The following is a 24,262-nucleotide window of genomic DNA, read 5'->3' on the forward strand; positions in this document are numbered from 1 at the left end:
GTGTACAATCCATATCCCAACATACACACACATCAGAGGACAGTATCCACGTGCCAGATGGCCCAACGATTTGCCTGCTGTGACCTTAATCGCACCAATCGTCTAACGGGACATCCCTCCTGATACGGCTGCTGTTCAGCCTGTTGGGTTGGAGTCCACAGATTACATATAACAAAACATGGTATTATGATTCTACGGACAGAGGTACAATAAAATGGACTTACATTATACTGTTAGCCTACAGTATATGTAAATAAACAGCCATTGTGTTGTTTATATCCGCAGCTCTTCGAGGTGCTTCACTTCCTTGCTGAGAACTTCATCTTCTCCTACATGGGCCTGGCCTTGTTTACCTTCCAGAACCACATCTTCAGCCCTATCTTCATCGTGGGTGCTTTTGTATCTTTTAACAGCTACTGCAGAAAATGTTTCATTTTTTGGGTTTGGCAATGTCTTAACCATTCAACTACCAGATTGCCATCTTTTTGGGACGCGCCTTCAACATCTACCCCCTGTCTTTCCTTCTCAACCTGGGCCGCAGGCACAAAATCAAAGGAAACTTTCAACACATGATGATGTTTGCTGGTACGCTGAATGATGCACGTAAAAACACGTCAAAAAATTATTTGCAAGAAACCATATCGAGTCACGTGTCAAATAAAAGGTCTTGATGAGGTCTCTTTAGATGGGATATTGTTTTATCACGACACCCTTATATTGTCACGTTATAACAAAAAATGTGCATCACCTGGCTAGGTTAAATTTAGCTAGTAACAGGCTTGTTACAAATCACTGAGTCATATCTCATATTAAAGGTATTGTTAGAAGGGGATCCTATAGGAGTTCGTAACCTGAAAATTCTGTAAGTAGAGATGCGTTTTCCATGTAAATGCCCTAATCCTTCCAAGCCCCCCAAAATTCAGACATAAATCTTTCATAATGCATAAAAATTAGGGGTGTCAAACGATTAAAATTTTTAATCGAGTTAATCACAGCTTAAAAATTAATTAATTGTAATTCATTGCAATTCAAACCATCCATAAAATATGCCATATTTTTCTTTAAATTATTGTTGGAATGGAAAGATCAGCCACAAGACGGATTTATATATTCAACATACTCTATATAAAAGTTCTGTATTTGTTCATTACAACAATAAATCAACAAGATGGCATTAACATTAACATTCTGTTAAAGTGATCCATGTAGTTCTTAAAAGATAAATGTTAGTACAAGTTATCGAAATTTTATATTAAAATCCCTCTTAATGTTTTCGTTTTAATAAAATTTGTAAAATTTTCAAAAAATAAACTAGTAGCTCGCCATTGTTGATGTCAATAATTACACAATACTCATGGTGCTGAAACCCATAAATCAGTCGAACCCAAGCGCCAGCAGAGGGCGACAAAACACCGAAAAACACAAGTAACAAGTTAATTGCGTCAAATATTTTAACGTGATTAATTTAAAAAATTAATTAGCGCCTGTTCACGCGATATTTTTGACAGCCCTAATAAAAATGCATCAAAACATGTAACAAATACATGTTACAATGACATTATTGCACAATAAACGTAAAATCAGAGTTGTACATAATGTAAAAAACCAAGAATAAAGAATAAAAGTTCATACACTCATGTAAAGCCGTCAAATGACGCTGTGATACACACATATACATACAGTAGCGGTCCCTCTTCGCCAATAGGATGCCAGGAATGCTAGGCAATAGCCAATGGCAGAGCAGCTATAAATATGTTACGTTCAGTAAACTCTGGGAGCTGCGAGTACCAGCTATACTGTATTTTTGTCTTTCTTATCCTGAAATTTCTTTCGTAACAAGAGGCAATATTTTCCGGTTGAGGCTTGTCTTAACTTGAAAATTCTGTATGCAGAGACGTTCGTAAGTAGAGGTACCGCTGTATCTTAATATGATGGCATTTTATGAAACAAAACCACCCCTAAACACATCCACATACCAATTTTCACTGGTAACCAGATCATAAATATTTTTTTCAAAAAAATATATATATATTTTGAGTCACACATAAAATTAATGGTAATTTTGGGCCCATCTCAAATTTGTCAACATAACCTCATATGATGACAATGATGACAACTTAACCTCCTAAAGTACAATTATCTGCATGTTGAAGTTTAACTAGCAACTTTTACCTTTGTTTTTAGAACACACCAACATGGAGTCGCACCTTAAATCAAAGGTCTTAATTTCTAATGACGTTAAAATGTACATTACTGCTTTTGTTTAAAACGTGTGACCCTGATATGCAGGATTACGTGGGGCGATGGCGTTCGCCTTGGCCATCCGTGACACGGCCACTTACGCCCGCCAGATGATCTTCACCACTACACTGCTCATCGTCTTCTTCACCGTGTGGGTCTTTGGAGGCGGGACCACACCCATGTTGTCTTGGCTGCACATCAGGTGACATCATTCACATTCATGAATCAAGTTTCTATAGTAAACAATAGGATAAATGTGAATGTAAAGAACAAAAGTCAGACTGAGAAAGTTCTCATCAATGATGATTTCTGGTAGGGGGGTTGTTGTTTGTTTTCAAGAAAAATATAGCCTGAATATGAAGCAAAAAGTTGTCTTTTTCCAAAATATTATTTTTAGAAAGTAGGATTTATTTATTTTATGAAAACTTCATGATCCCAGAAAAAAAAGTGGATTTTTTTTGGTTTTTTTCTCGACATAACGGTAATTTTTTTCCCAGCTGCTTAGACACGCAGAATGGGAATGCAGGTCTTAATGCACAATTCCGAGTTTTTTGTTATATCTGTTTTTTTTTGTTTTTTTTTTTTTGCGTACCCGCTCAGGCTGCCTCCGTCCATTGAGCTGTGCACTAATTCACATTCCGAGACGCGCTGAGCAAACTGACCCGCATGCGCAGAAGCATCAAAACAAATGACTATAGACGCTGGCTCTACGTCATTCTAGGGTGATCATTTATGGATTTCCAAAAAGCGGACTCAAATAACCGTCATAAATAATCCCTGTTTAGTCTGATATTCAAAGTTAATATAGATTGATAGAATGAAAGCACTGACCTGCACATGCGCTGTGTATTGTGACACAAACAGTCAGTTTGCTCAGACTCTCGGCCATTTAAGCAATATTGAAATATTGCCTATTTGGCGCACAGAAGTAAATGAAGACCCTGAACTACATGTTAAAACATAGGTTGGAGTGAAATCACAAATGATATGGTGGGAGTGCAGCTGCCATCAAGTCGGAATAAAGAAATAAATAATTGATTATAAATATTCAGTTAAAATGTTGAGTTCATTCACAACATTTCTCTTAAGTTATAAGACTGAATCCCTGTGCTCCGTCCTGGGGGGGGGGGGGGGGGGGGGGCTGATGGCTCCTTTGCTGGGCTGCGGGAGGGGCTGCGCTGTACCCCTCCCTGCCCGTCCTCACTCCCCTTGCTGGCTGGGTGGGGGCCGTGGCCCTGGGTTGGCGCCCGGGTGGCGTCTCCGCTCGTCTACGTGGCTTTCGCGGTCTTAGTGAGGCCCGCGTGCGACTGGATGTGATAGGGCACCCTCGGGTGGGGGGTCCCGGTGCCGGGATTGGCGATGGGGCGGAGTAGGGTCGGTCGCCAACGGTCTTACACTCACAAGGGATTCACACGATTACTGGGTTCCAGATCACAGAGCTGATTTGTGTTCACGCTACCACTTTCAACCACTTAGCTTATAGACTCCCCCACCCCCATCCCCCTCTTTCCCTGGTCAACAGGCCCCCCACATGGTGTCAACCGGAAATACATCTAGCTGACAATAGCACCAACATATTAGTAGTTAGTCTAGACGTTCAATGTATTTCTTTTTGTTGTTTATGTTTCTTTTCTTTCTTCTCTTGTGTTCCTTTTCTTCTGTTCCCCCCTGTTCGCTGCTTAGTCATAATAAACGAAGTATGTTGAATGATCACAATGGGAGTATGTCATACTTTCAATGTGAAACATTAAAACTGTTATAAGACTGAAGTAAGAGTAATTTATTGTTAAACAATTAACTTCTTTGATCTGGGCGTGTAATATATTGTTAAGCATTTAATTTTTATGATATGGGGTGGGAACTAAAGTTCACTGCCATGAGTTGACAGGGGTCGCTATTAAGTGTTGCTCGGCTTGTTAGATGATGAACACTACTAGCGTGCGGACAACTTGTCGATACCTCTGATTAAGATCAACAAGAAAACGTCTAAAGTGCAAGAAAACCGAGCATTCTCAGGCTTATCCTTTTTTTTTTCATTTTATTTTATTTTTATATGACTGGTCAAGCCCGCCTACTGCCTGAAAGCTGAGTTCAAGCTAAGTGCTAACACCTATGCACAGATCCATCGCTGCCGTAGCTTTCTGCATCTCTCGCTCTTTGCCGATTCCGATTTGGGAGACTTGACAGTTCAGACCGCAGCCACATTCTGGAAAAATGTTGCCCAGCTCAGATTTTAACCACATATGAAAGTGACCTAGATTAGATTTGAAATTGTCCACTTTTATGCGACTTTTCCCGTTCAGACCATCAAGTTAATGCCTCACTCGAGCCGGGGAAAAAAAATCGATTTGTGCATTAAGACCTGCAGTATGAGCCTAACCCAAGTGTCTTTATATACCGAACAGTTTTAATGTGACACAAACTCCCATTGTGGTTGATTGTCTTGTTTTATTTTTCTTTATATTGTTACGAAAAAGTTCTTTTTGAAACAAAATTCTTCTTAAACTGTTGCAACCTTATGAACAACAACCCCCAAAACAATTGATTTCTCAAAAAAACATCTAACTTTTAATTAACTTAACTTTTTTTGCTGTGTACTTTCTTGAAAACAATACATTTCCTTTGAACAAAAATATACAACAACTACAAAACTGAAACTCACCTCCTCTCTGATTGGTTGACCAGAAGATGGGGCCAGAGTGGCCCATTTCCATCTGTATGCCTTGCCTTTCTTCCCTTGGAATTCCTGCATAATTAGTAATCCCTACACCTCATACTGCTCCCCTCACAAACTAACTCAGTCCTTCTCAAACTTTTTTCTTTTACACCAAGTAGCACTTCAATATTACAAAGAATACTTCAGGACCACACTGACTAAAATACAGTTGCATAGTAGGAAGAAGTGTTCAAAAATACTAGAAAAGAACATTGACAATTAAGGCTGGGTGAGTTAACTCACATTGATTAACAGCATAGTTGTCCGATAATGACTTATTTAACTGATAACCAATACCCCGATATTGTCCAACTCCAAAAATCTGATACCGACATATACGGTCATGGACTCAACATATTATTCCTAATTGTATTGTAATGCCCTACTGAATGCTTTAATAATGATAATGCTTATATAACAAAACCCAAGCATCTAATGGTCAATAAGCACAATTGTTGTGCTAAGCTATGACCAGCCCTCTTACTAAGGCAGAAGGCTTCTACATTCACTTTGAAGGCTACATGCATATTGGTCCAAAACCGATAATGAAAACCCGATGTCGAGATTATCCGATATCAATTTAAAATGCTTTTATCAGCAGATATTGTCGGCAACCCGATAATATTGGACAACTCTAATGAACAGTTAATTATTCTAACTTAAGTCATTATGAGTTACTATACAGTGGCAATACATTTAAAATAAAAGTATGCTAAATACTACTTTTAAATTCATTATTATACAAAATGCGATTAATCATAATCTCACTGTTAATTATTTTAACTGCGCATTAACTCATTGTCTTCCATTGAAAATGACAGACGTCTAATCCAGTTCAAATGAATGCAGTGATTGAGGTCAAAGGTCTGAGGGATGGATTGAGGTCATGCAAAATCATCTTAAGTTTACTCAACAAAATACAATTTTGCACTTTTCTACATACAGTCACAACTTACTTAGGTTGAATTCTGATGACACAATTGCCTCAGCACGTTCTGCCGGCTATCTGGCCCTCGTCGTTTTTAGATTGAAATGTTACATAAAATAAAACACGTAAAAGCGGAGTTGTACGGACGCAGAAATGTCTAAATTACTATTTTTTTGCCAAAAAACAGGCAGTTGGCCGAAAATGACCTCATTATTTGAATGTAAAGGTACGCTATTGTGTATGGATACAAAATGCAACAAGGCAGCCATCACAAAACAAAGAGCTTTAAAGTTGAAAATTATTGTAAATAAATGCGTAAATCCCTGAATTTCTATAAATATGAACGTAAAACAGTCTAGATTCTTGGCTAAAAGCAAAAAACCTGGCAGCTATCATTCATTTTACGTAAATATTTAATGTATTTTTTTTCCATTCAAATTCATTTTTTCCCACAACGTTTCAAAGTGCATGCGTTGTGCTATTTTATATGATAATTACCTTGAATCCTCGACCAAATCACTCTCGAGACACTCCTGCCTGCTTGTATGCACTAAAACCTTCGTCCTGTTTCCACCTAAATCCGGCGTTAGAATGCAGCGTGTGCATAGACTTCATAATATATCGACGGGACACGGGGCGCAGGGCCGATAAATAGGGGGCCTGCATTGTTGGCGTGGCTGTTAAAGCTGACCGAGTGGAATCATAGACAAAGAGCTTTTTTCGTTGAAAATTCTTTTGAATAAATGCTTAAATCCCCAAATTCTTTATAGATATTGACGTAAAACAGTCTCGATTCATGGTTAAACGCAAAAAAAAAAACGTGCACTTAGCGTTTATTTTACATAAATGTGTCTAAGTACATTGCTAGTGTGTTACTCATTGTAGCTAGTGGCCGCCTGATGTAAACAGAGCTTTTCTGGTGAAACTTCTTGTGAATAAATTCTTAAATCTCCAAACTATTTATAGATATGGACGTAAAACAGTCTCAATTCTTGGTCAAAAGCAAAAAAAAACAAAAACGTGCAGTTAGCGTTTATTTTACGTAATTATGTCGAAGTGTACAATGCTAGTCTGTTAGTAAATGTAGCAAGAGGCCCCCTGATGTAAACAGAGCTTTTCCGGTAAAAATTGTTGTGAACAAATGCTTAAATCCCCGAATTCTTTATAGATATGGACGTAAAACAGTCTCGATTCTTGGTTAAAAGCAACAACAACAAAAAAAACCTGCAGTTAGCATTTATTTTACGTAAATATGTCAAAGTATAATGCTAGTCTGTTAGTGATTGTAACTAGCGGCCGCCTGATGTAAACATAGCTTTTCCGGTGAAAATTCTTGTGAATAAATGCTTAAATCCCCGAATTCTTCATAGATATGGACATAAAACAGTCTGGATTCTTGGTTACAAGCGAAAAAAAGTTTTTACATACTGTTTGTGGTGTCTGCGTGGGTTTAATTATTGAAAATAATGTAATGTATGTATGTATGTAATGTAATACTTTCCTGCTGAGTGTGCATTATCATCATGAATTTGGTGTTGTCTTTGTAGATGCTACAATATATGCTCATATTTTTGGACTAAAACATTTTTAGTAATCGTCGACTAAAACAAGATGAAGAGAAATACAATTTGAAATGACTAAAATGTGACTAAGACGAAGAAGTATTTCCGTCCAAAAGACTTGCATGAAAATTAAAAGGACTGCCAAAAACAACACTGGTATACAGTATATCAAATAAGTGTGCTAATTACTAATTACAAGTTTATTATATAGACTGCAATCAGTCGCAATTAATCTCATGCAATTAATCGCGATTAAAATGATCAACTATTGCCCATCCCTTTTTGCAAATCCGAAGAGTTTTACGCACCACTAGAAGGGACACTTCAGACATTTTGCAAATCGCTGAATTAGATGACAAATGCTTACTCAGAGCCGCTTATTATTAGTATTGCGACACACACGCAGGGCTCCTAAAGCGGATTACCCCCGCGCGTGTGTGCGTGTGCAAAATAGAGGCTGTGTTTAATATGAGTAATGCGGCCTGGGCGCGAAGAGCAAGCATTGTGTTGCCGTGCGGCCATGCCAAAAGCTCCCCCTCGTCCACCCGTTGCCATGGCAACGGGGACATGCCGCTATAAGCTTTATTCTGATGTTCACTGGCTCCGACGAAGAAGCACATTTTGTTTTTTTGTGTTAAATGATGCAAATTGTTGTGCTATTTTTATTTATCAGCTAATTGAATTTATCAGTGGTATGAAAAAGTATCTGAACCTTTTGGAATTTCTCACATTTCTGCATAAAATCACCATCAAATGTGGTCTGATCTTTGTCAAAATCACACAGATGAAAAAAAATGTCTGCTTTCACTTAAACCACCCAAATATTTATAGGTGTACATATTTTAATGAGGATAACATGCAAACAATGACAGAAGGGGGAAAAATAAGTAAGTGAACCCTCTGCCTCAGGAGACTTAAAGAGCAATTGAAACCAATTTTTAACAAAAAAATTAAGTCAGGTGTGTGCCCAATTACTGATGAGTGATTTAAAGCCGCCCTGCCCACTATAAAACACACACCTGGTAAGAATTGTCTTGATGAAAAGCATTGTTTGATGTGCATTGTGGCTCGGCCAAAAGAGCTGTCTGAAGACTTGCGATCACGGACTGTTGATTTGTATAAAGCTGGGAAAGGATACAAAACCATCTCTAAAAGTCTGGATGTTCATCAATCGACAGTCAGAGAAGTTGTCTACAAATGGAGAGAGTTGGGCATTGTTGCTTCTTTCCCAAGGAGTGGCCGTCCACCAAATATGATGCCAAGATTTCAGCGCAGAATACTCAGAGGTAAAAAAGAACTTGAGTGCCAGGTAAATACTGGAATCACATTAAATCACTGACACAATCCAATATCTCTGTGCACTAATCAAACATCTGTAAAATTATGGCCAAAAATGTTGTTCATGAGAGGACTCCACGGAGCAAGCCACTGCTGCCTAAAAAAAACATTGTTGCTCATTTAATGTTTGCAAAAAGGCACTTGGGCACTCCATAGAAGTTTTGGCAAAATACTTTGTGGACTGATGAAACCAAAGTTGAATTGTTTGGGAGTAACACACAACGTCATGTGTGGAGGAAAAATGAAACAGCTCACCAACATGAACACCTCATCCCTACCGTGAAGCATGGTGGAGAGAGAGCATCATAATTTGGGGCTGTTTTGCTGCCTCGGGGCCTGGACAACTTGCAATCATTAATGGAAGAATGAATTCAAAGGTTTATCAGGATGTTTTGCAGGAAAACCTGACACCGTCTGTCAGGCAGTTGAAGCTAAAAGGAGGATGGATGCTGCAACAAGACAATGATCCAAAACACAGAAGTAAATCAACTTCAGAATGGTTTCAGAAAAACAAAATACACATTCTGGAGTGGCCAAGTCAAAGTCCAGACTTGAACCTCATTGAGATGCTGTGGCATGACCTAAAGACAGCGAGTCATGCCAGACATCCCAGGAATCTGACTGAACTACATCAGTTTTGTAGAGATGTGCCAGACTGATCTGCAGCTACAGGAAGCATCTGGTTGAAGTTATTGCCACAAAAAGGGGGGCCACTAAACATTAAATGTGATGGTTCACTAACTTATTTTTCCCCCTTCTGTCATTGTTTGTATACTATCTTCATTGAAATATGAAAACCTATAAATGTTTGGGTGGTTTTAGTTAAAGCAGACTGTTTTTTTTTTTTATCTGTGTGATTTTGACAAAGAACAGATCACATTTGATGGTGATTTTATGCAGAAATGTGAGAAATTCTAAAAGGTTCAGATACTTTCTCGTACCACTGTAGCTGTCGTTGACGGAGTGAAAGGTAGAGTTGCCATGGCTGATTAACTAATCGACAACTACCGTATTTTTCGGACTACAGTATTAGTCGCAGTGTTTTTTCATAGTTTGGCCAGGGGTGTGACTTATATTGTGGAGTGACTGATCTGTGAAATTATTAACACATTGTCATACTATTTTATGTTATTTTCAAGCTAAACTGCAACATTAGCATACCGTACACTGATTCAGCCTATTGTTCTCTATTCTATTTTTATTCTAAATTGCCTTTCAAGATGACATGTCTGTTCTTGGTGTTGGATTTTATCAAATAAATTTCCCCCAAAAATGCGACTTGTACTCCGGTGCGACTTAATATGTTTTTTCTTCTTCATTGCGCATTTTTGGCTGGTGTGACTTGTATTCAGGTGTGATTTATAGTCCGAAAAATACGGTAATGATTAGCATATGAATCGAGAACTATTTTGAGAGTCGATTAATTATTTCGAGACATTTTTGACCTCAAAATTGTCCAAATGCTCTTTGTTTGAGTATCTTAATTGTTTGTCTTAAAAGTTTTCTTCTTTTTTTAAAGTGTGAGTATTTTCTTTTTTTTGTTTTAAATTTTTGTTTTGATTGTAATTAAAAAAGGCAGAGCATATATATATATATTTTTCATCTTTGTTTACAAATATTTAAAAAAATATTTTAAATAAAAAAGACTAAATTTATCATTTTAAATTAAAGTTGTTTTTAATTGTTTTGTCCAAAAAGGGTGAAAAAAAAAACAATTTCTGAACTACAGAAATTTTATTAAAATTTTATTACAAAAAGACCATGAAGTTGATGCACAGGATTCACTTTCGCGGGTCACACAATAAGATGTTGTGGGTCAGCTAAGGGCCACGGGCCACCATTTTGACACCACTGATCTAGTTTAACACAAATTAAAACGAAAATGACAGTAGTCTTAAAAAAATGTTTAGATATCAACCAGCCAATGTTTCATGAGAAAGGATATTATTGCCACAATAGGAAATAAAAAGTTATTGCTTTACAACATTTAAAAAAAAAAAACCTTTTCATTTCATTGTGTCACAATAGGAAATTTATGATTCTAAAATTATCTAATATCTAATATATATATATATATATATATATATATATATATATATACAGTATATCGTATTATAACTTGAACGGCTGATGAATTTTGGCAATGTAAAATGACAACTTTTTTTTTTTTATGTGGTAAGTTTCATGTTTTGATGCGAGAAATGTCATGAATTTTTAACAAGATACAGTGGGGCAAATAACTATTTAGTCAACCACCAATTGTGCAAGTTCTCCTAATTGAAAAGATTAGAGAGGCCTGTAATTTTCAACATAGTTAAACCTCAACCATGAGAGACAGGATGTGAAAAAAAAACAGAAAATCACATTGTTTGATTTTTAAAGAATTTATTTGCAAATCATGGTGAAAAATAAGTATTTGGTCAATACCAAAAGTTCATCTCAATACTTTGTTATGTACCCTTTGTTGGCAATAACGGAGGCCAAACGTTTTCTGTAACTCTTCACAAGCTTTTCACACACTGTTGCTGGTATTTTGGCCCATTCCTCCATGCAGATCTCCTCTAGAGCAGTGATGTTTTGGGGCTGTCGTTGGGCAACACGAACTTTCAACTCCCTCTAAAATATTTTCTATGGGGTTGAGATCTGAAGACTGGCTAGGCCACTCCAGGACCTTGAAATGCTTCTTACGAAGCCTCTCCTTTGTTGCCCTGGGTGTGTGTTTGGGATCATTGTAATGCTGAAAGACCCAGCCACGTCTCATCTTCAATGCCCTTCCCTCTCAATAAATGGCCCCATTCATTCCTTCCTTTACACAGATCAGTCGTCCTGGTCTCTTTGCAGAAAAACAGCCTCAAAGCATGATGTTTCCACCTCCATGCTTCGCAGTGGGTATGGTGTTCTTCGGATACAATTCAGTATTCTTTCTCCTCCAAACACGAGAACCTGTGTTTCTACCAAAAAGTTCTATTTTGGTTTCATCTGACGATAACACATTCTCCCAGTCCTCTTCTGGATCATCCAAATGCTCTCTAGCGATAGTAGCCTTTGTTACTGTGGTCCCAGCTCTGTAGGTCATTCACTAGGTCCCCCCGTGTGGTTCTGGGATTTTTGCTCACCGTTCTTGTTATCGTTTTGACGCCACGGGGTGAGATCTTGCATGGAGCCCCAGATCGAGTGAGATTATCAGTGGTCTTGTATGTCTTCCATTTTCTAATAATTGCTCCCACAGTTGATTTCTTTACACCAAGCGTTTTACCTATTGCAGATTCATTGTTCCCAGCCTGGTGCAGTTCTACAGTTTTGTCTCTAGTGTCCTTCGACAGCTCTTTGGTCTTGGCCATAGTGGAGTTTGAAGTGTGACTGACTGAGGTTGTGGACAAGTGTCTTTTATACCGATAATGAGTTAAAACAGGTGCCATTAATACAGGTAACGAGTGGAGCCTCATTAGACCTCGTTAGAAGAAGTTAGACCTCTTTGACAGCCAGAAATCTTGCTTGTTTGTAGGTGACCAAATACTCATTTTCCACTCTAATTTGGAAATAAATTCTTTAAAAATCAAACAATGTGATTTTCAGTTTTTTTTTCCACATTCTGTCTCTCAAGGTTGAGGTTTACCTATGTTGAAAATTATAGGCCTCTCTAATCTTTTCGAGTAGGAGAACTTGCTCAATTGATGGTTGACTAAATACTTATTTGCCCCACTGTATCTTGTTAAAAATTCATGACATTTCTCGCCTCAAAACATGAAACTTACCACATTAAAACAAAAAATGTTGTCATTTTAAATTTGCCAAAATTCATCCATCTATCCATTTCTCACGGGGTTCGCCATTCCCCAGCTAACCTTTAGTATAAGGCTGGGCTACACTCTCAACTAGCTCCCAGCCAATCACAGTTGTATGAAACTTCTCACGTTAATTCATTATTACATGATAAATAACCATGTCGTAACAAGACCCTATACATTTTCTTTGTCCAGTGTGGCTACAAGTCTGCTGTAATTTCATTTTCCATCTGCAAAGTATAGAAATACTCTCCAATGTGTTGTGTGAAAACATTTAAATGTTTTCTTAAAGGGTCAGTTATCTCACCATGACAGGGTGGACACTCATAAAATAAGAATGTTCTTTCACAGAGCTGGTGTCAAAACAGTGGAGTGCTGTACTCGCATGAAGTGGGAGTACATCAGGTGGCGTATCTTCTGTATAAAGCAGTGCAAATGGTGGTGGGAAAGTGCATCAGTGTGCGGTGTTTTGGGTCTGCTTGGGTAAGATGGTCCAAGGCCTCCCTGGGTTTGCTTGCATCTACTTAATCCATTTCTTAAAATCACGTTAATGTAAAAAAAAACATTTTCATGTGATAAATTGTATGTTTTACATGCTGTTTTAGTCTAAAAGTGTCACTGATCGCTTCCAGTTCAAAAGGATTAGTTGTCAATTGATGTCAAAGGCAGTGAAATATGATAAGATTCCAAAAATATTGTTTTTTTGAAAAAATGTAATTAAAAAATATGAAAACATTCAAAACATTATTAATCTTCAAACCAAAATGAAATTATGAAAACCAAATTAATGACTTTTTAACCTATAATCGATATTGTCCAACTCCAAAAATCCAGTACCGATATCAAACCGATACCGATGCATGCGATCGTGGACTTAACATACGGCTAATTGTATTGTGATGCCCCACTGGATGCTTTCATAATGATAAATATAACAACTGCAAAGTTTTCCAAATAAACATTCTGTGCAAAAGTTATGGGAAAAAGTGTCTATATTGCACCACTATATTTATTGTTAAAATCAAAATAGTGCTAACATCAGTTTAGTTTTTCGGATCAAGTGCAAGTGCAAAGTGCCAATAAGGCAATTATTCTGTCCTCAATGTGTGTGTGAATACACCAATCGGCAAAGAGGGCTCTAAAGAGAAGTCAGATGCTGAAGTAAAGTTGAATTGGCTTTACTGTGGTCATCTTTCTCTTGGAAAGAGAAACGGTTTTGTAAAACTGAAAATAACAAAACATTGTGTCAATAATATGAAATAAAATCACAAAATAAAACAGAGTATACACCACGTATCAATTTGAACAGCAACTAGTAGTGCAGCTTGTAAGCAATGAAATAATGTAACCACAAATATACACATCACATCTCCAATATACTACACAACGCTCATTAATATAAAACAAAAGAATAATATAACTTGTAAGTGATGCTGGTATAAGGCACAAACAATGTGGTGAAATGGCAAGAACTGCTATGGTACATTGGCTGCAGACATTTAGCTCTCTCTATTTGCAATGAGTTTGCATCGATATATGATTATGTCAGCAGAAAATGTTGGAATTTATCAAAACTAATTACACATAAGTGTCAGCAGGGGGCGATAAAACACCAGAAATACAGGCAGGCAGTAAGTGGACATGACAGCACTACATTATGCATATTGGCCCAAATCCGTTGTCGTGATTATCATTTTAAAAAAGCTTTTATTGGATAACTTGTTTCTGCAATTGGGTAAAAAAATGATATTTGGATTTTTTTTTCAATTTAAACATTTCAAAACTTTTTCATGAAGTAAAAAAAAAAATATGATCACTCACAGCCCTCCAAGTCAAAACGGCACTAAAATATAATATGATCAAAAAATGAAAAAAAAAAAGGACTTTTTAAAAACAAAAAAAACAAAAAATAAATTACAAATTAAAAAAAAGAAACATTTTAAAACATTAATTTCAAATTGAAAAAAAAAAAAACCAACAGAAAATATTGCCATCAAAGGAACTAAAATATGATACGATCCAAAAATTAAGAATGAAAAAAAAAAAAAAAACCTTAAAAAAAAAAAAAAAAAAAATTTAAACATTATTTTCAAATTTAAAAAAAAATTAATAACAAAAAATACATTGCTGTCAATGGCACTAAAATATGATTCATTCAAAAAAAATGAAGAAAAAGGATTAAAACATTTTTTTTTTAAATGTAAGAGGTTTGCAATGTTTTTTTCAATTAAACAAAATGAATAATTAGATTAAAATTGTAATTGTTTTAGATATTTTTATACTAACTTTTTAATTAAAAAAAAAAACATTTTCATTCATAGCCTTCCAAGCCAAAACGGATTGGACGTCTATCGCCATCACTGGCAGCCCATAAGTTGATTTATGAAATACTGTTAAAGCAGTTACTACAGCAGAAAGGTTGCTTATCTGCTTCTTTAGTTTCAGTGTTGCAAGTAGTAATTTGCCAAAGTTACTGTGTGATTAATGCAAAAACATTAATCTGATCTGCAGATCTGGTTTGTCAGTCACTTAATCTGACAAACAATATCAAAATGAAAAAAATGATGTAAACACAAAACATGCGAATTATGCAAAAGAGGAAGACGTGGTTTCGACACTGCTTCCGCCATTTTTGGCTGCAGACAAAATAGAGCATGATGAGGAGTAGTGGATGGCTTTGCTGACACTGAAGGGGGTTGAGGCTGGTTTCAGCATTAGTGGACAAGCGGAAGCGCCCTCTTACATAAGTGTGTGAGTGTGTGTATACATCTTTGTGTGTGTTCGTGCATCTTATTTCCCCCCTCGGGGGGCCCCTTCAGTTGTCTTCATCTCATGACAGGCCTGTTTTTCTTTCTGTACCTTGTACGAACCTTGAAGTTCCTGTGTTTGTGTGGCCGAACGTCGACCCCCATGATTTGGAATACTCAACCCTTGAAGCTAGTTATGCTCATCTTCGTGGAATTTCATATGCACGTCTACCACGAGTAGACCAAGTCAAATGTCTCAAGAAGTCATGCCTTAAAACAGTCTGCCACTTTGATTTGAAGAGGATAAAAACCGTGATTGCCCTTATCCAAAAGGTCAGGGCTCAAGTCACAAAAAAATTCAGCCCCCAAAGTCAGTTTGGCTTATCCTTATGGAATTTGGTAGGCGTGTCTTTTAAGAGTAGACCCACAAAAAAGTCTCAAGAATGCGTACCCTAAAATACACTCAAACTCCGACACTTTGGTTTGAAGTGGGTAAAAGATACAATTTCTTCATTCCAAAATGTGGACGCTCAGTGATCTAAAAAAAAAAAAATCAGCCCCCAAATCCAGTTTGAGTTATCCTTATGGAAGTTGGTAGGCGTGTCTTTTATGTGTATACCCACTAAAAAGGCTGAAGAAGCCATGCCTTAAAATACACTCAAAGTCCGCCATTTTGGTTTGAAGTGGGTAAAAGCTACAATTTCTTCACTCCAAAACATGGACGCTCAGCTAACTAAAAAAATGAAAAAGCCCCCAAATACAGTTTGATTTATCCTTATAGAATTTGGTAGGCGTGTCTTTTATGAGTAGACCCACAAAAAAGTCTCAAGACGACATGCCCTAAAATGCACTCAAACATTGCCATTTTGGTTTGAATTGAATAAAAACTACAATTGCTTCACTCCAAAACATTAGTGCTCAGCCATCTAAAAATTCAGCCCCACAAGCCAGTTTCACTTATCCTTATGGAATTTGGTAGGCATGTCTACACTGAGTAGACCCACAAAAAAGTCTCAAGAAAGGTTGCCTTAAAATGCATTCAAACGCCACCATTTTGGTTTGAATTGGATAAAAACTATCATTGATTCACTCCAAAATGTCTGTGCTCAACGAACAAAAAAAATCAGCCCCCAAATCCAGTTTGATTTATCCTTATAGAATTTGGTAGGCATGTCTTTTATGAGTAGACCCACAAAAAAGTCTCAAGACGACATGCCCTAAAATGCACTCAAACATTGCCATTTTGGTTTGAATTGAATAAAAACTACAATTGCTTCACTCCAAAACATCAGTGCTCAGCCATCTAAAAATTCAGCCTCACAAGCCAGTTTCACTTATCCTTATGGAATTTGGTAGGCATGTCTACACTGAGGAGACCCACAAAAAAGTCTCAAGAAAGGTTGCCTTAAAATGCACTCAAACGCCACCATTTTGGTTTGAATTGGATAAAAACTATCATTGATTCACTCCAAAATGTCTGTGCTCAACGAACAAAAAAAAATCAGCCCCCAAAGCCAGTTTGATTTATCCTTATGGAATTTGGTATGTATGTCTTTTATGAGTAGATCCACAAAAAAGTCTCAAGAAGACATGTCCTAAAATACACTCAAACGCCACCATTTTGGTTTGAATTGGATAAAAAATACAATTGCTTTACTCCAAAACATCAGCGCTCAGCCATCTAAAAATTTAGCCCCACAAGCCAATTTCACTTATCCTTATGGAATTTGGTAGACATGTCTACTCTGAGTAGACCCACAAAAGTCTCAAGAAAGGTTGCCTTTAAATGCATTCAAAGTCCACCATTTTGGTTTGAATTGGATAAAAACTATCATTGATTCACTCCAAAATGTCTGTGCTCAACGAACAAAAAAAATCAGCCCCCAAAGTCAGTTTGACCTATCCTTATGGAATTTGGAAGGTGTGTCTTTAATGAGTAGACCCACAAAAAAGTCTTAAGAACGCATGTCTTAAAATACACTCAAACTCTGTCATTTTGGTTTGAAGTGGAAAAAAAAATTACAACTTGTTCACTTGAAAACATTGATGCTCAACGAACAAAAAAATCAGCCCCCAGAGCCAGTATGACTTATCCTTATGGAATTTGGTATGCATGTCTTTTATGAGTAGATCCACAAAAAAGTCTCAATAAGACATGTTCTAAAATACACTCAAACGCAACCATTTTGGTTTGAATTGGATAAAAACTATCATTGATTCACTCCAAAATGTCTGTGCTCAACGAACAAAACAAAAAAAATTTGCCCCCAGAGCCAGTTTGACTTATCCCTATGGAATTTGGTAGGCATGTCTTTTATGAGTAGATCCACAAAAAAGTCTCAAGAAGACATGTCCTAAAATACACTCAAATGCCACCATTTTGGTTTGAATTGAATAAAAACTACAATTGCTTTACTCCAAAACATCAACCCTCAGCTATCTAAAAATTCAGCCCCCAAACCCAGTTTCACCTATCCTTATGGAATTTGGTAGGCATGTCTACTCTGAGTAGACCCACGAAAAAGTTTCAAGAAGGGTTAACTTAAAATGCACTCAAACACCACCATTTTGGTTTGAATTGGATAAAAACTATCATTGATTCACTCCAAAATGTCTGTGCTCAACGTACAAAAAAAATTCAGCCCCCCAAAGCCAGTTTGACTTATCCTTATGGAATTTGGTAGGCATGTCTATGGTGAGTAGACCCACAAAAAAGTCTCAAAAAGTCATGCCTTAAAACATACTCAAAGTCCGCCATTTTGGTTCGAAGTGGATAAAAACTACAATTGCGTCACTCCAAAACATCAGCCCTCAACTCAGCAAAGAAATTTAGCCCCAGAAGCAATTTTTACCTATCATTATGGACTTTAGCAGGAATGTCTATCGTGAGCAGACCCACAAAAAAGTCTCAAGGCATGCCTTAAAATACACTCTAACTCCGCCATTTTGTTTTGAAGTGGTTCAAAGAACTGAAATTGCTCAGTTCCAAAATGTCAAGTTTCATTAAAAACAATTTACCCCCTGGAGCCAGTTTCATGTAGCAACATGAAAATTGATATGTATAGCTATTATGGGTACAGGCACCAAGAAGTCTCAAGTAATCCTACATGAAAAGACATGGGAAGTCAGCCATTTTGGTTTAAAATTACCAAAAAACAGTAGTAGCTGAACTCAATTAGGTCAGAGCTTGACCCCACAGAGATTAAAGCAGCACCTGAAGCCTATTTCAAGTAGAAACATGTAACATGATAGGCACATCTATCAAGTGTTGACCCACAAAAAAGTCTCAAAAAGCCATACTTGTAAAGACACATGAAGGCTGCCGTTTTGGTTTGAAGCAGCTGAAAAACTAAGCTTGACAAGGTCGAAGGTTGACTGTTCAAAAGATCATTTTTAAATTCAGCCCCTGAAGCCAAATTCACTTGTAGAATTTGATCACTAGTAGTTGCACAAAAAAAGCTTAGAAAGCCATGCCTGAAAAGGCACAGGAAGTCAGCCATTGTGTATTTGGAGCATCCACATTGGTTTGCATTGGGCCCAGTGGATTATACCCAAGTAATTCATCACTCTAAGACAATTAGACTAGGAAAAACAAAACTTGGTTGGCAGTTTGATCATGAGTACACCCACAAAAAAAGTCTCATGAAGACCTGCCCCAAAAGATACAGGAAGTCGGCCATTTTAGTTTAAAGCAGCCACTTTGGCTTGCATTAGAAACAAGACAAAATAAGAAAAAAATTCAGCCCCTAAAACCGGTTTGACTCAGCGGCATGAAAATTGGTAGGTATAACCATCATAAGTAGACCCACAAAAAGTCTCATGAAGCTTTGCCCGAAAATTCACTGGAAGTCATCCATTTTAGATTAAAGCAGCCACATTGGCTTGCTTTGGAACTAAGAGAATGCAACGGGGGGAAAAAAACAGCCCCCAAAGTCAGTTTGACTTTGAGGAATGAAACTTGGTAGACATAGTTATCATAAGTAGACCCACAAAAAAATCTCAAGAACCCTTGCCCAAAAAGACACAGGGGGTCAACCATTTTAGTTTGAAACAGCCACTTTGGCCTACTTGTTATGAAAAAGAATGAAACAAAAAAAATTGAGCCCCCAAAGCCAGTTTGACTTAGAGAAATGAAACTTGGTAGACCTATTTATCATAACTTGACCCAAAAAAAAGTCTCATGAAACTTTGCCCAAAAAGACACAGGAAGTCAACCATTTTAGTTTAAAGCTGCCACTTTGGCTTGCTTGTTATGCAAAACAAGGAAACAGAAAAAAAAATCAGCCCCCAAAGCCAGTTTAACTGAGAGGACTGAAACGTGGTAGACATATTTATCATAAGTTGACGCACAAAAAAAGTCTCATGAAGCTTTGCCCGAAAAGACACAGGAAGTCAACCGTTTTAGTTAAAAGCTGCCACTTTGGCTTGCCTATTACGCAAAAGAATGAAACAAAAAAAAAATTCAGCCCCCAAAGCCAGTTTGACTTAGAGGAATGAAACTTTGTAGACACATATATCATAACTTGACGCAAAAAAAGTCATGAAGCTTTGCCCGAAAAGACACAGGAAGTCAACCATTTTAGTTTAAAGCTGCCACAGTGGTTTGCATTAGACCAACAGAATGTACCAAAAAAATCAGCCCCTAAAACCAGTTTGATTTAGAGAAATGAAACTTGGTTGACATAGTTAACATAAGTAGACCCACAAAAAAGTTTCATGAAGCTTTGCCCGAAAAGTTACAGGAAGTCAACCATTTTGGTTTAAAGCGGCCACTTTTGCTTGCTTGAGACGCAAAAGAATGAAACAAAAAAATCAGCCCCTAAAGCCAGTTAAACTTAGATGAAAGAAACTTGGAAGACATAGTTATCATATGTAGACCCACAAAAAAGTCTCATGAAGCTTTGCCCGAAATGTTACAGGAAGTCAACCATTTTGGTTTAAAGCAGCCACTTTGGCTTGCTTGAGATGCAAAAGAATGAAACAAAAAAATCAGCCCCCAAAGCCAGTTAAACTTAGATGAAAGAAACTTGGAAGACGTAGTTATCATATGTAGACCCACAAAAAAGTCTCATGAAGCTTTGCCCGAAAAGTTACAGGAAGTCAACCATTTTGGTTTAAAGCGGCCACTTTGGCTTGCTTGTGACGCAAAAGAATGAAACAAAAAATCAGCCCCCAAAGCCAGTTTAACTTAGATGAATGAAACTTGGTAGACATAGTTATCATAAGTAGACTCACAAAAAAGTCTCAGAAGCCTTGCCTGAAAAGCCACTGGGGGTCAGCCATTTTAGGTTAAAGTAGCCACATTGGTTTGCATTAGACCAAGAGAATGTACCAAAAAAATTCAGCCCCCAAAGCCAGTTTGACTAAGAGGAATGAAACTTGGTAGACATAGTTATCGTAAGGAGACCTACAAAAAAGTCTCATGAAGCCTTGTCCAAAAACACACGGGAAGTCAGCCATTTTAGCTAAACGCGTTAGACCCAGTATTATATATCCAAAAAAACGCACCTCCAAAGCCAATTTGACCGACAAAGAAAGTTAAGACGACATGCCTGAAAAAGACAGGAATTCCTCTTTTTTGGTTTGAATTGGACATTTCAAATTTTATGCTTATTAGTGCAAACAGATAACAAGGACATGGACATCTTTTTTTTCCCCCGAGAGTCTACCAAAGAAAATTAGAACAAAAAGCTTCTTGATTCCTTTTATTATGTGGTTGCCATGGAAACCTGAAAAACATGATTTTCTTACTGTTCATTGTTTGCAAAAGTTCACAGACGGCAACACAGAAAAGGATTTGAGAGTTGACAACACCCCATTGAATTTGACATCTATCACAGTCATTGGCAGTGAATTTCCACTTAATGCAAAGCACTAGTACAAATTTGAACTTCCTTTTGCTTTTGCATGCAAACTCCTCAGTGTCTCAATTTTTGGTTCTGTCAGCCAAGACAAGGTCTGTTGATAGAAACAGGATGTTGAGGGGGGTTTTGGGAGGGCAGGGCGCCGAAAATGAGTGCGCGTGTAACAGAAATGTTCAGAATCTTGATGCAATGATTTTGTTTTTACGTGTCGCAGGGTGGGGGTGGACCCCGATCGAGACCTGCAGCCTTCTGCAGGCACCTTCCAAGTTCTGCTAGAGGTGAGTCAAGATGAATTGCTTATTATTGCTATATGGCGTTCATGTTTTTTTAATTGGTATTTCTTGAATGAATAATGGAGTAAGAGGTAAATATTGATAGATATCATGAATAATCTTTAAAAAAAAAAAAAAATTCTAAATTTACCTTATTTCACCAAGTAAATAAGTAGTTTACAATTAATGAATAATTAATTAATCCACAAGAAAGCCTTTTTTCTTAATAAATACATGAAATATTAAAAGATAATTTGATTAAGGAAGTTAAATATATATATATGTATATATATATATATATATATATATATATATATATATATATATATATATATATAATGTAAAGTTATGAACAATTTCAGACCTCATATTCAATTGCGTGTTCAAAAATTTATTCACATACCTTTACACATAAAACAACACATAAAAACTATTTTTTTAAAAATGAACACATTTTAAAAGTTAATGTTTTTATTAAATAAATAAAAATAAAATACAAAGTATTCATATAAATTTTTGGATTAATATTTATGTAATTTTATTTTATATTTTATTGATAACAAAAATAACACCCACACATTCTTTTATAACAGATATAATGTGAAAATAATAATTATATCTTAAAAAGATAGTGTAAAATTTAATAATAAAAAGTATGCTCAAATCATTTTTCTATTGCACCAAAAAGGTTTCTTTTTCCAGACAATATATAATATACATAACAACACATACATAAAGTAAAATAATAATAAAAAAAGTAAATATAAAAAAAGACTATAAATTACATAAAAGGGAATGATTTTAATAATAAAGAATACTTACAATTTCAATATATTTGATTTTATGTTAGATTTATAATGAATAAAAAATAACTTCCATTAAAAACATTTCCTTAAATATTTAAATTATTTAGTACATGAAAACAGTTATACATTCTAATGTTAAATACAAATACAAGCAACTACATGACTTCCATTTTTTTTCTTCATCAAGTTAAATTTTAAACCAAATGTTGCTAAATTCAAATTTTGTAGAAAACATTGGCATTTCTATTTTTTTCTAATTAAATGTAAATGTAAAAATGCTTATTCCCACTAATAAAATTGTAATTTTGATGTCATTTCAATCTGCGTATTCAAATAAGATAATGATTGACATGTGAGTGCGTCTAATACCCTGTCACAGGAGGCGGGGCTTAAAGATCACCCCAATAGTCATATGTTTATGTTCTCCACTACTTTTACTTCTGCTTCCGCAAGTTAAGAGAGGAAGAAGTCTAAAATAGCTGAGCCTGTCAAATCAAAAAATAGAAGCCAGATTCTTAAAGAGACAGGCAGTCATTCATACAAACATTAACTTCCATAGTGTAATATGTGTTTAGTTTTAAATTTTGACAACCCATAGCGTGTATTTCTTTGTATTTGTGCAGGATGTTCCGCAGGCTGGAGGGCAGAGCAGAACCAAACAGGAGAGCGCTTGGCTCTTTAGAATGTGGTACACTTTCGACCACAAGTATCCTTTGTTTTGGATAGAAATAATATGGACACTCAGTTCTAGGGGTGTGACAGTAATGAATAAAGATGAAGACCATACCTGCTCTTTCTGTTGAATTATCAAATATAAAACTATTGATTGATTGATATATTGATTTGATTTATTTCGAACCATTATAACGAAATACAGTAAGAGTGGAAAAACAACAACAACAATAATAACAGACATGATGATTATAACAAAATTAATAACAAATACATATGTTGCACGAAAAGGAGTGGGAAGAAGCCGGGCTTTTTTAGGCTCCACCCCCAATTCACTCTTGAAAAATTCTCTGACAATACAGTCAATCCCCAATATACAGTGGGGCAAAAAAGTATTTAGGCACCCACAATTGTGCAAGTTGTCCTACTTGAAAAGATTAGAGAGGCCTGTAATTGTCAACATTGGTAAACCTCACCCATGAGAGACAGAATGTGACAAAAAAAACAAAACAGAAAATCACATTGTTTAATTTTTAAAGAATTTATTTCCAAATTAGAGTGGAAAATAAGTATAAGGTCACCTACACCTCTAACGAGGCTCCACTCGTTACCTGGATTAATGGCACCTGTTTTAACTCATTATCGGTATAAAAGACACCTGTCCACAAACTCAGTCAGTCACACACCAAACTCCAATATGGCCATGACCAAAGAGCTGTCGAAGGACACCAGAGACAAAATTGTAGACCTGCACCAGGCTGGGAAGACTGAATCTGCAATAGGTAAAACGCTTGGTGTAAAGAAATCAACTGTGGGAGCATTTACTAGAAAATGGAAGACATACAGGACCACTGATAATCTCCCTCGATCTGGGGCTCCATGCAAGATCTCACCCCGTGGCGTCAAAATGATAACAATAACGGTGAGCAAAAATCCCAGAACCACATGGGGGGACCTAGTGAATGACCTACAGAGAGCTGGGACCACAGTAACAAAGGCTACTTTCAGTAACACAATGCGCCGCCAGGGACTCAAATCCTGCACTGCCAGACGTGTCTCCCCGCTGAAGCCAGTACACGTCCAGGCCCGTCTGCGGTTCGCTAGAGAGCATTTGGATGATCCAGAAGAGGACTGGGAGAATGTGTTATGGTCAGATGAAACCAAAATAGAACTTTTTGGTAGAAACACAGGTTCTCGTGTTTGCATCCGAAGAACACCATACCCACTGTGATGCATGGGGGTGGAAAAATCATGCTTTGGGGCTGTTTTTCTGCAAAGGGACCAGGACGACTGATCTGTGTAAAGGAAAGAATGAATGGGGCCATGTATCG

At 36.7% G+C, this 24,262-nt stretch overlaps 1 protein-coding gene across 1 annotated transcript in view; it reads left to right on the forward strand.

Moving 5' to 3' along the window:
• The window catches only part of slc9a7 (solute carrier family 9 member 7), a 66,018-nt gene that overhangs the window by 25,980 nt on the left and 15,776 nt on the right, over positions 1 to 24,262 (forward strand). The window contains exons 11-15 of the mRNA XM_057840644.1: positions 286 to 399; positions 474 to 585; positions 2,290 to 2,443; positions 21,396 to 21,459; positions 22,883 to 22,965. Coding sequence (XP_057696627.1) covers positions 286 to 399; positions 474 to 585; positions 2,290 to 2,443; positions 21,396 to 21,459; positions 22,883 to 22,965 — 527 coding nt within the window. The remainder of the gene's footprint in view (positions 1 to 285; positions 400 to 473; positions 586 to 2,289; positions 2,444 to 21,395; positions 21,460 to 22,882; positions 22,966 to 24,262) is intronic.

The sequence above is a fragment of the Corythoichthys intestinalis genome, chromosome 7, assembly GCF_030265065.1.
Source record: "Corythoichthys intestinalis isolate RoL2023-P3 chromosome 7, ASM3026506v1, whole genome shotgun sequence".
Taxonomy (NCBI): Eukaryota; Metazoa; Chordata; class Actinopteri; order Syngnathiformes; family Syngnathidae; genus Corythoichthys; species Corythoichthys intestinalis.